The sequence below is a fragment of the Sander lucioperca genome, chromosome 11 (assembly GCF_008315115.2).
Source record: "Sander lucioperca isolate FBNREF2018 chromosome 11, SLUC_FBN_1.2, whole genome shotgun sequence".
Lineage (NCBI taxonomy): Eukaryota > Metazoa > Chordata > Actinopteri > Perciformes > Percidae > Sander > Sander lucioperca.
The window spans coordinates 6009721-6022594 of NC_050183.1; the positions used below are offsets into that span (position 1 = coordinate 6009721).

The window sequence follows — 12874 nt, forward strand, 5'->3', positions numbered from 1 at the left end:
CTCCCAGCTAATCCTGCCTTGTAACTGACCGAAGTTGTAGAAACAGCCTTTCTTTTACTGTCTATGGAGCTAGCTAGCTGACATGATCTACATCTGAGCTACTGGGCATGTGCAGTGCAATCAAAGATAGTACAGAAGAAGAAGAAGAAGAAAAGAGGTCTCACTCTGTAGCTAAAACAGAGACCAGCTGAAAAGAGGATCTGCAGCAGTGAGAGAGAGCACTGCAGTACAACACAAATATGGTGTTTTTTGAAAATTAAACCATGTAAACTTATTCTGGTACAACCTTAAAATACAATTATGAACCTGAAAATGAGCATAATATGGCTGCTTTAAAGTAAACAAAACAAACTTTGATGCAAAGCCTCCTCAAGTGATGGATGGACATATTTTCAGAGACGAGGAGGGGAAGGAAATGCAAGGGACCTACAAGGAGGAGCAGCATTTTGTTATTATTCAAGGCTGAATTTAAACTTGCAAGGACAGGATGTATAAAGTCCTCCTTTCTGCCAAATTCCATGCCTGGCTGTCCTGTTCCCTCTGGCAAATATCCTGCTGCTCCCCATTGCTGCCTGCCCCTCTCACTCAGTTCGGATTCTTACTGGTGGAGAGCCTGCAGTGAACTTTGACCCTGTCTGACAGATGTAAGAGTCATCACAGCTTATGGAGCACTTGATTAGCCTGACAGGTTAGCCACAAATATTTCCTCTGAGGAGATGGCTAAACCACATCTATAGATGACTGGCCTCACACACACACACACACACACACACACACAAAACATGCAGCAGAACTGAGGTCTGCAGCTGACTTACAAACTAATGCGAAGAACACTTCAGTTTTTATCTTCCGTGAATAATTACACACCTACTTTTAACTCAGTTTATTTAAAAGTCCCAACTTGCATAAATCCCATAACCAAAATCCAGATATACTATAAGGAAGTGTGCGTGAGTCAGTGTGTGTGCACTCAAGTGAAATACCCCAAGAAGCTGCATAAAGCTGTTTAACAAGCTGAAGGGATTCCAACTATGTGGTGGTACTAATGATATCCTTAGTGACCTTTCAAAGCGTATAATGATGGGTATATCTGAGGTCATCTGTGTTGGTGGTTAGTTGTTTTCATTTGCCGATGGCATGACTGAGAATTGAGGGACCACAACTTGGTAAATTGGGATAAAGCCTGATCCAGATGCTCATGGTAAAGTCATTTGCCATAAGAATCACATCTCTTTAGTCTAAACAATTTCTGAACCCAGGGCATAATTTATGACTGTTTAAAGTAACGCTAGGTTAGCCAGTGTGTTTTTAAGATGACCAAGGACTAGTAAAGTAAGACAACAACTTATCAAGCCTTTAAAGGGATGCACCAGGGATTTTGTGTTGCACTTCCATAGAGTTGAGAGACAGATTTAAAGAAGACATTCTTAAAGAGATATTCTGACTTTTAGTATGCATCCTATGATGCAACTCAACAGTCTGTTAAATGTAGTCATCTTTCAAACTTTATTTTCCTATTTATAACAGGTTGTCTATCATTTGCCTCATTTCCACAGCATAGTTCAACTCAACTGGACACAACTCAACTCACTTTTGGTAGCAGTACCAGTACTTTTCTCTATTTTTTTTCTACAGCAGATAGTAGCTCCTCAGTTTAGGCAGGATTCTCAGCTGATCTCCGTAGCAACATCGCGTAAAACTGCAGTGACATCATCTTCAACGATACAGCCGCTAGATCCTTTCAACAGCAATGATGTCTGCACTTCGTCACTTGTACGCCGTAGTGTATGCCATAGTTTTGCAGGCTGACATTTTTTCCTATCTGGGGTGAGGGAATTAGAAACACTGTGATTGTTATTGACGGTAGCTTGGTTATTTAAAAATGGCGGGTTTGTGCAGGAATTCCTGTTTCGCGCTAGTGACGGTTCTCTCCGACCAATCAATAATCTGCATTGTTTTAACTTCACCTTCTTGTATCGGCTTAGCTCGCTTGGAACCTCGACCGAGGTGGTACCAAAACAAGTACTGGGTACTATCCACAACTTTTGCTAATGGAAAACCAAAAAGAGCGAGTCGCGTTGAGTAGAGTAGCCGTGCGGTACCATGCTGTGGAAAAGCAGTAAAACATTAGAAGTCACAAGCCTAACTCAAGATAACTCTGATGACATCTGAGTTATTTTTTCAGACTTTGCAAAGCTGAATCCAGAGCCACAGAAGACATTTTACCAGTTTTCACAGGCTGAGTGGAACGCCCCACAGACTGCAACAGAAATGTACGGGTTTTAGTTGTATAATAATAATACCAATAATAATACATTTAATTTATATATAGCACTTTTCAAAGTACTTAAAGACACTTTACAATAAAACCAGTACATTAAGCACATTAAAAACAAGTGAAGCAATAAAACCAACATATAAAAAACACACATTTTAAAAGCAAGTGATACAATAACACCAAACAAATAACAGCAGGTCAAATGTAATAATATTAGAGGGTAAAGGCTAATCTGAAGAGGTAGGTTTGGATATATGATTTGAATGTGTCCAGGTCAATACAGTCACCGATGTGTATGGGAGAGACAAACAGGTGGGCAAGCAGACAAGGGGTATTTACATAGGTTAGGGTTAATGGTCAGACAAAGCTGGAAGCTAAACATAAAACAGGAACAGGAAGGGGAGAAAAGATATGAGAAGTGGCTTCTTTGGGAGATTCACAGAAACTGAAACGCAAGGTTTTAGAGAGAAAGTGTATAAAGTGTGAGAGGAATGGTGGTTAGAAGAAGGGAAGACAGGACGATGGGAAAAGAACAGGGGATCAGTGGGAGGTAAAGCAAAACAAATTTATGTTGAGAAGAGGAGGAAGCAGGAGGAGGAGTGGGGAGCGGAAAACAGAGATATGGAAACGAAGGAGAGAGCAGCATAAGCAAGAAGAGGCCAGACCCTTAGTGGGGGTTGAATTTCTGGGGCAAACACACAAACCAAACTGAGCTCCGAAAAAAAACATTAGAAATGCATGGAGGGAGACATCGGCATTCCAGCACTTAATGAGCAGTGAACTCAACATCTTCCCTGATCTATTTCTCCACAAAGCGTTGAAGATTTTCCACTGTTACAGACCTAGGGGATGTCAATATATGAAGGATTATAGGGGTTTGACCCTGAGGTGCTCTGGTTTGTTTTTCTTCCTCTCTCGCTTCTTTCCTCCAGGTCAATGCCTGGTCTCCTATCACAGAGAGGAGGCTTTAGAGGATGAACTGAAGTTAAACTGAATGAAAGACAGCCATAAAAAGGGAGGTTAAGCCCCAGGGGTTTTCCTCAATATTGAAATGTCCTACTGTTTTCAGGGCTTAATCTAAAGGAGATTAACTCTTCTGTGGCCATGTCGCCGCCTTTAAAGTTGCCTCCCGGCCCGTGCATCACTCATTAACTGTCATTAATAGTAATAAAAGGAAAATGGCTGCCACCTCATCCAAGGGGAAATATGAAGAATGAAGAAAAAAAGGATACTGTAGTCAGACTTCAAAGTCAAAGGAGGAGGCAGATTTTTGAAAATGAAGTAGGCCAAAAACTATGTACGGTATTACAATGTGCATCTCTTGTAAGAAATGCAATCAATTAGTTGAAACGATTAGTCGATTAATCCATCGATAGAAAATGGATCTACAAGAAACTATTTTAATAATTAATCGTTTCAGTAAGTAAATATGCCAAATATTCAATGATTTCAGCTTTTCAAATGTGAGAATTTGCTGCTGTTCTTTGTCATATAACTTTGTAACGTGAATATCTTTGGGTTTTGGTGAGATAAAACAAGCAACATGAATTTTCGCTAATTTCTGTCAAATGTCATTTGATAGACTTAGCAATTAATCAAGTGATTGCTAAAATAAACTGCATCAACTATGAAAATAATAGTTAATTGGAAAGAATTGAGTTTTTGTGGTGTCTTTGTTGTTGCTTTTGCAAAGACAGCAAAATCTACAAGTCATGCAGCTGTAGCCTGAGTGTCCTCTTGCCATGTAGGAATCCACAGCGGTCAAAGATCAAGGCAGTTCAGAGCAGCCGGCCTCCACTGACCTACAAGGAAGGGTAGCACGGTGCAGGCATGGAAAATGACTACAGACGGTCTGTTTCCATAAGACACAGACCAGAAGTTCACAGTTGCTCAGGCTCCAGGTCAACTGTCTATATATCCATGTGTGTGTCAGCGTACTGGCCATAGGTCAAAGGTCATCTGCCTGGTATTTTACAAAATAAACTAACATTAATAAACTAGCAACTAGCAAGCACACTGGCCGGCCTCATTACATTAGTCAAATGTAACAACTTAATGTTTTATTCACACACTCTTGAGTGTAATATGTCAGTATGAAATATAGGGAAGTAAAAGTGAATGTAGGAAAATGTGAGTAGATCAAAACTGTACTTTCATTTTAGTACTCCAGTAAATGTATTGGGAGAGCGACACGAGAAACACATCGATAGATAGATAATCTTGGCAGTATTGTCTTGCTAAAATAATTAAAATTGAATTGAACTGAGAAACAGAGATAAGTAGGGAATAAGTGAGAGATTGTTGGCAGTGTAACAGAGATGGACAGATACAAAACTTACAGTAAATCACTGTAGTGGTGTGTGTTGTGATGACATTCCTGGCTGACAGACAACAGAAGATACAGTTGAATAGCTTAACTTTAACTGTGGTTAACCACACAAACCCCAGACAGGATTCACGTTTATTGTTCTGTTTGTTTTAACGACGTGATGTTTAGCAGAAGTAATTGTAAATGAAATACAGCGATGTACACAAATAAGCTCATGCAATGCCTTTATGTGCGCGAATGCAAAATGTTTTATGGTGTGTATGTCAGTGTGGAAAGAGACGTCAAATGTGGGAAGTAAACTGATGGCTAAATCTTCTCATACAGTCTGACATTAAACCACTTTATTAACAGACCACATGCCAATCAGCTGTCCCAGATAATCCTGTCATTACAGCTCGGTTTTAGCCTGCACACACAGTAAGCATAAAATGCAGACACATAAAAACCTAAAATGGAACCTAATGCACAAAAAAAACAGAAAAAGAAACTGGCAATTGTTCACTCATTCCAATGTAAATTCTTCTTAAGCTTTTTTTGTGGGTCTTTTTTTTTTACTTCCTCTATCCTCAAAACACTGCAGGTCTGCGATAAAGAGGTTTGTCCTGTGGCATTCATTCTGTTTCAAATTAGGCATACGCCATGGCAGACTTTAAATAGAGGACCCCATCCAAGCCATTGGGGTGGTATTGACATTACCCTGGAAGGGAATTGAGTGGCTGAAAGCTATTCTCTGCTTTGGGGCTGACTGTCTGCCAAGTTAGCCAGCATCCAAGGCGTCTCCTCAGCAGAGCTTGGTAAAGCTGGGCCAAGCTTAAGAAGGTGGGTGGTTGGATTCTTTAACTCTAGCATACAACAGATCTTATTAAACAATAAATAGTCAACTATTTTAGTTGGTAGGGCATTTGACAGCAAGAGAGAAAAATAAAAAAGTAATATCAGTCTCTGCCTCACACCTTCCTTCTCTCATTCTACCAACCAGACAGTCAATTACCCATCGAGTAACACTGGCCAGCCAGCCAGCCAACCTAAGGTCTGATCAGTTTGCTCTTGAGTGGACTGATGCCAGGCTGCAGTGTGGTGGGAGCCAATAAATCAGAGTCAGTCAGCATCAGACCCAGCGCTACCAGAGACAGACCAGGGGATATGGAGTTTTAGCCAGCAAATAAACACTACACCCCAGCCCAAGGCCAGCGTAATGACCATCATTAACCTAACCTCCCTCCATCTCCCACACAGAGAATCTGTAAAGCCTATACTGAGTTACTGACAGTCCACTGTGATTTCTGCAATGCTTAGATGAAAGCATTACAGTAAGACACAAACCTGGGTTTGTATGGATTACAGTTTTTTTGGGGTCAACGAGTTGTAAAATTCACTTTCACTACACAAAGCCAAAACACGTACTACTCACTCATCGTTTGATTTCTTCACCCTAAGGCTCCTGTCCAGAGATGAAACATTCTCAAGTGTAGATGACTAATTTTACCCGATTCCAGATTAACTGTGATCTTTTTCAGCCGACACTCAAACAGTAACTGAAAATAATGTCAACACATTAGACCTATTTGCTTTGGCCAGCCTGCCGCAGTGCATGGGAGGTGCTTTTAAGTTTTGGAATAATTCAAGTGACAGTTACCAGGCAACACCTAGAAATCCAATGAAAATAATTAAAAAGATCTCAAACATTTTGTCAAATAACTTTAGTTTGTGGTACTCATACTGGCCTGGAGCCCGGGGTGCAAACAGAGCTTTTTAGCCTTAACATGCCCTAAATTTCAGAGATGCTGTGTAATCTCATCACCTATTTACTTTGGTACGCAAAGCTATCACTACATTACGTCCCTAACATAGCAGTGTTTCCAAGACTTAATAATGTAATGGAAAAAGTCTGCAGTCTTTTGTAACATGTTCTTGTGAAAATGCTAAAGGACTTTGCTCACTCCAAGTTTGGCACAAACAGCTCCTTTGAAATATGTCTAAATGCAGAGGGACGGTTTTCTTTATTTAACATGGACAAATGCTTTCCATATAAACCAAAATGAGTGACAAGGCAATCTAATCTATTTCTATTACGCAGTGGGGATCGTCCCTGAATATGTTTTTAGAGAAAACACCAGTTCTAGGACTCTGTGAGCTTAACCCTGCACTATTAATAAGCAACAACTGAATACTATTCACTGAGTTTAGTTATGTCTGTCCATCTCTCTCGCTATTGCTACAAATTTCTTCTTCATCTCATCTCTCATTTCTCATGTGCTCTATTTCTTTCATACTTGACCTGCCCTCTGTTATTCTCTCTGCTGCTTTGTCACCTACAGCAGTGAAACAAATGCCCCTTTTCATACCCCCCTTGGGTGATACGAATACCTCATTTCCTGTGGCTTGGCACCGGGGGAACCATAAGCTGGGACAGATGGAAGTCTGATTGGAATAACTGATGCAGATACTGAAAACGGGGCCCAACAAAACATCCTTTGTTTTTCAAGAAGTGGCGAAATATACAGTGAAAACTCTTTGCTGCACTGACATACATGCCACACCCAGATTCATGGTTTAGGTAACAAAGTCAAAGAGTTGAACTGCAGGAGAGAGAAGGGACAGGGGGGTTGCAGCTGGTAAGAGGTGATCCTGTAGTTCATTTCACTGGATACTCCTCACATACAGACACTCAAATGAACAAAACATTTAAAAACATACACATGTATGTTCATATGTACCCACACTCACACACTATTTTCCTGCCTCCACTTAAAACACCGGGGCCAGCAATCTCCGCCCTAAACTACTTTCTCCGGCTTAACTAATACACTAATACAGTGGAATTTGGGTCATGCTTTTCACTCATCATCCCCTCATGAGATGTATAGAAAGCAGCTTTTTCCTTCCTTTCCCATGAAAATGTAAATTTGCTGTAAATACACTGGGAGATTTCGGTGTGGCAAGCAGCCTGTTAAGGTCGAACATTTGCTGTTTTTGAGAAAACAATGTGGTAGTATTCAGCAGCATAATTTGGTATAAGGCGAGCTTGGCCCCAGCTGTTGAAAGAGAGCTGCCAGGAAAGCAGAAAGGGGAAAGACATTTATATGTTAAAGTTTCTCCAGATACATCTACAAATGCTCTGAGCTGTGTGTACAAAACCAAACTTAATGCACTTTTCTACTTTTCAGCACTCTTGTTATGAAAGCTTCTACAGTATAAGATAAATAAAATTGATACCAAAATGTATTATGCATTGCTGCTCATTTGGGATTTGCCAAAGTCACTGACACAGATTGTCATCCCTACCCTCTCAGTGTCTCCTGGCCACGGCGTCGAACCCGCTGCACCTCTTTCTGGTCCACAGTGCCAGTAAAGCGACTGGCTTGGTATGGTCCATTCCCAGTTTCACCGCTAGCCACATGGAACGCTGTAAGACACATTGCCGCCCATCCCAGCAGCACCTGGGCCAGCTTCCCTGATCCCATTGGTCGGTCTGGCTATCCCTCCAATCGTATCTCTGTGTTACCTCTTACTCTCTCTGACTCTCTGTTCACTGTATGGACCCAGGCTGAGCAGAGGGATCTAATCCTGGATCCAGATCAAAAGTCCTGGTGTGCACTCCAGAGTAGGGGCTAGACAGAGGAAGAAAGAAGATGAAAGCTAAGAAACACTTAGAAATACTTATCAAGCTTACACTGAGGGTGAAATTGGTTCAGCTCATTTGGTTCCCAACATTTTTTTTGTCTGACGTACCCCCACAGCCCTGTCAGATGAGCTCATGTACTCCTTCATCAGCACCATGTTTCAAATGTGTTCATCTAATTAAAATGGAGTCTCTGTCTGTATGTTTGTCCTATTTTTGTTAACCACACTTGGCAGGTGTATTGCTGAGGATGCAAAGAAATGCAGTGTGGAGTGCGAGCTCTTGACATCTAATGGACATATTCATTAGTAGTGCGTTATGTACACACTGTGCACTGAGAGGGAACCCCTATTATACATATATATTATTTATTATTATTATTATTATTATATATATTATTATATACAGCTCGCTTTCCGTCACTTGCTACAGTACAGTACATTCAAGAACAGATGAAGAAAGAGACACCGGAGATATTACATTGTAGCAAACTCCAACATTTTCAGCATGTAACTTTCGGAATGAATGCTTTTGTTCCCAGGAATAGCCTGGTCCCAAACAGCTAACTGTTAGCAAATGAGGTGTATACTCTAGCATTCCTAGCAGACGCAACTTTGTCATGGCAGGTGTATTATAGTGTTGAGTGTGATATTGTTTGGATGAGTAGTTTTCGAGTCCGCTGCAAGCAGACGGAGGCCAAGCAATCAGCCTGTTCCGAACAGGCATGTTTTGAACAGGCACTGCACTCATTTTACTAAATTATTAACTGGATGTTATTTAGCACAGTAATGATGTAAAAGTGTTTTAAAAAACATTTCATACAATTGAATCATCAAGTTGTTTTGGTCTGCATTTGTGAGTTAGCCTACTAATTGGATTTGTATACTAGACGTTTCATCCATTTATCTTTTACTTTTAGCCAAGTCCTGGCTAGCTAACTTCAGCTGTTTATTCATGACTTTAAGCTAATTGTTTCAGCTGTTTATTCATTACTCTTAACTAATTGTTTCAGCTGTTTATCCGTTACCTTTAGCAAAGGCCTGGCTAACTAACTTCAGCTGTTTATTCATTCCTTTCAGCTAGCTATTTCAACTTTTCTGCTAACTTGGGAACTAGTTTCCATGCACTCTCAATTTGCTACACATCATTTTATTGTGTTACAACGGACACAAGTTGATCGGCAACTTACTGGTTATTGTAACAAAAGTAGTTAATTAGTTGAGCTTTCCACATCAATCCTGAACAACCCCCCTGGGTACAAGTATCCCTAGTTAGGAATCATTGATCTAACTAACAGACAAAAACAATTTTACCCTTGTAAAACAGTTAAAATCATTCTCATACATTTTCCCTAAAAATGTGTGAACAACAAGACACCGTACAATTCTCTTGTGAAATGGTTTGCAATGGAATTATTTACTGATTTGATTTTGGTTTGTGACATGCTTGGTGGTTATATCGAGAAAAGAGAAAACATATGAGTTGGGGGGTGAATAAAGAAGAGCATGCAAGGAAATAGAAGAGACACTTAAATCCTGACTTCCAGCAATCTGTTTTCACTATACTGCACTTCAAAGCACTCTCATAAGTGGTTTATCACTCCACAGACACCAAATACTGTATGTAGTGACTACACACTACAGAGAGAGAAGTCATAAACTGATTAGAGAGACATGCACAGTGTGTTGAATATTAAATGTTTAGTGTCAGTTAAAGGGATGTTAATAAGGATTATAATAAAACCAAAGAAATTGTTATAAATTGAATAATCTCTAAATAGTGAGATTGTATTTCCCCCTTTAGGCCTCTGAAAAACTTTTGACATAGATAAAAGAGGGGAACATCACTGTAATTTTGGATTTGCTTACCCTATGCATAGCTTATATAGTCTTACAACCGTGTCCTAACTTCATTACATTAAACTGAAAAACATCCAGAGCCAAACTGATTTGGACAGCCATGAGGTTTATTTTCTCTTCTCCACCTCATGGACCACATATTTAAGAGCCAACTGTGGGCCCCTGGTGATATATGACCGCAGCAGACACAGCCATATTATATTTATGGGCTGGACAAAGAAAAGAAAATATATATGGCCCTGCGTCCCACTGACCCACTGATTCATTTTAAAAGAAGATGAGAGATAGATGAGCAGTGAACTCACTTAAGCATGCTGAGAAAAAGAAAAATGATGGCAGACAGGGTCTAGACAGGAAGACATAGAAATTAAGAGATACTAATGTTAACATAATTGCATGTAGTTATATTTCATGTTTATTTTTTAGGGGGAAGAAACAAATAAAAGTATGCTACCTAAATGTGTATAGACTATAATACTTTGTGGTGGTGCATTAGCCTAACTGCAGTGGTAAACTCTTAGAAGGGCGTATTAAGCTTCTTGTGGCCCGAGTTATTAAAAAACAAAAGATTTTTCCACTCAAAAACGACATACAAAAAAAGTTGGCTTTAGCTGCTTGCAGTAAGAGACGTGAATGGAGGCGGGATCAATGCCGAACAAAAGAAATGCCTGATCAATTACCGAGTGGGAGCTCTGCTGAGCACTTCTCCAACCCTGCTGTCAGAATAATGCAGGTAAAGCAGTCTGCATTATCAATTAATCAATTAGCATTGGTACGCAACATGTCCTTTATCTGACATTTATTTTAATCGCAGAGTGATTTGATAAGCAAAATCACAGCATAACTTTACATTCCTAAGGGAATATTAAGAAATGCAAAACCAGTTGGTACCGTTAAATAGGCTACGTTTACTGAAAATTCACTCTTGAGAAGCGCACTTCAAGTCCATAAAGTAGCCTATAGACCTACAAAAAATTCCAGGTTCCATCTACCACACTTGCGAAGTAGCTATGAAACAGCCATCGGCGCAGTTGCAAGTTGACAGAAAGACAAATCTGGTTATTGCAGCACTGAAACGAGCTCTGCAGGTCACCGCAACTTTATGAATGGAGGAAAACACAACATCAGCTCCTACTCGCTCAAACACATATTTTATTCCACTTTACCTGCCAGGAAAGTTTATCCCAAAGTATGAAAACTCCAACAAGGCGAGTAATCAAACTGTAAAACGTGACTAGCCTGTTGTTGTTTTTTTCATGCAGTTTCTCAAAAAGCCGGTAAAAAAAGTGCAACTTCACATGCTTAGAAACAAACGTTAAACTTTGTATCACCTTTCTGCATCTAAATCTTATCATTTGAGCCCCATCTATCTAACAGGCATGCACAAAGAGATAGTCCCCGTGAAACAACGGGCTTCTGAAACAATAGTCACAATCAAAGCTATTGATAACTTTGAATTGCAGTCAACAGATTACTAATGCGCACAATACCTTGCAACAATTGGAGTGCCTTGGCGTCGAGGAGCCCAGAGTCGGAATTTGAGACAGGATATGTGCCCCACAATGGAATATTGAACTATAGCCTTGTGAGAAAAAGAGAAGAGTTAGGGAAATGCCCTGTTTGGGAGAGGGGAGGGGACACAAGAGTGAGGCAGAGACAGAGGGAGAGAGGGGGTAGTAACGGACTGCAGGACAAACCCACATTCCTCAAGACTCCTAGAGTTGTTATAACAGGGGCCAAGCAGCTAAACCTTCACACTGTGGCTAACAGGGCTTCACTATCATCACTCTGCAAAACAAAAAAAAAAACACTCCTTCAGGCTACCTCAGTGATAAGAGTCTCACCAGAGTAGAGGGTCTTTGATGATTGCTGAGCAGCATTTGCAATAACACCAGGCTGGGGAAAATTAGCTAATAATGACAAATCAATAGGATGACTAACATTATCCATTGAATGGTGGAGAGGTCATAATGGGTTGTGAAGAAAACTATTAGAAGACTGTGATTAGTTGTCATATTTTATGGTCATTTAGCAGAAATAAATGTGAAGTCTAATTTAGCTTGACACACTTCTATCACAGTCCATGTACAAATGAAGTCAATAGCAAAGCATAAAGAGCATGTTACTCTGTCACAGTGTGTCAAATTTACGCTTGCTATTCAAATAGTCCTGCTATTTACTGCCTCAGCCCACTGGTGCTTGTGATTGACACATCCTTGTGCTTTGTTGCCACAAGTGCTGCTGATAGGAAGTTCACATAGAGAGAGTGGCCACCTGGGTGGTATATTGGTGAGAACAGCTGAGCACATCTCAAATGTTTCTGCCCACTGCGCTGATTTCACCACTCTCAATAAAAAGGGTTTAGTGTAGCTCAAGGAAGGAGACTCTTTAAGCTTGAATAAAGTCAGACAGCAAAGGTTGAATAAAGGTGCATGTGCATTGTTACAGTTACAGATAATGCAGGTTAATGCATCAATCGAAGACCATAGGTACTCAAAGATACTTTAATTTCATCTGAAAATAGTCTTAATCTGACCATAACCAGCATCAAACTGTTAATCTCGCTTTGCCAGACCTTCCTCCACAGCGCTGCGGCGGAGGGTCTGGCTAGTCCACACAGCATTCCTGGATGGGAGAAAAACGTGCTCTGGTTTATTGGCATTTCTTTAAACCAATCACAATCGTCATGGCCGGCACTAAGCGCTGCACGGAGCACCGGTGCGGCTGCAAAATAGCCTCAGGAAGGAACTTGTTTTGGTGGAACGTGTGTACGTTCAAAAGTTGTT

General features: G+C 40.4%; 1 protein-coding gene across 2 annotated transcripts in view; it reads right to left on the reverse strand.

Annotated features, from left to right (window-relative positions):
* fbn2b (fibrillin 2b) overlaps positions 1–11719 on the reverse strand; it is a 71343-nt gene extending 59624 nt beyond the window's left edge. For both annotated transcript variants that reach the window (XM_036007262.1, XM_031307237.2), the window contains exons 1-2: positions 11579–11719; positions 7893–8218 (exon numbers count right to left, since the gene is read on the reverse strand). In XM_036007262.1, the coding sequence (XP_035863155.1) occupies positions 7893–8071 (179 nt within the window). In that variant the 5' untranslated portion in view covers positions 8072–8218; positions 11579–11719. The remainder of the gene's footprint in view (positions 1–7892; positions 8219–11578) is intronic.
* Between the last annotated feature and the right edge of the window lie 1155 nt (positions 11720–12874).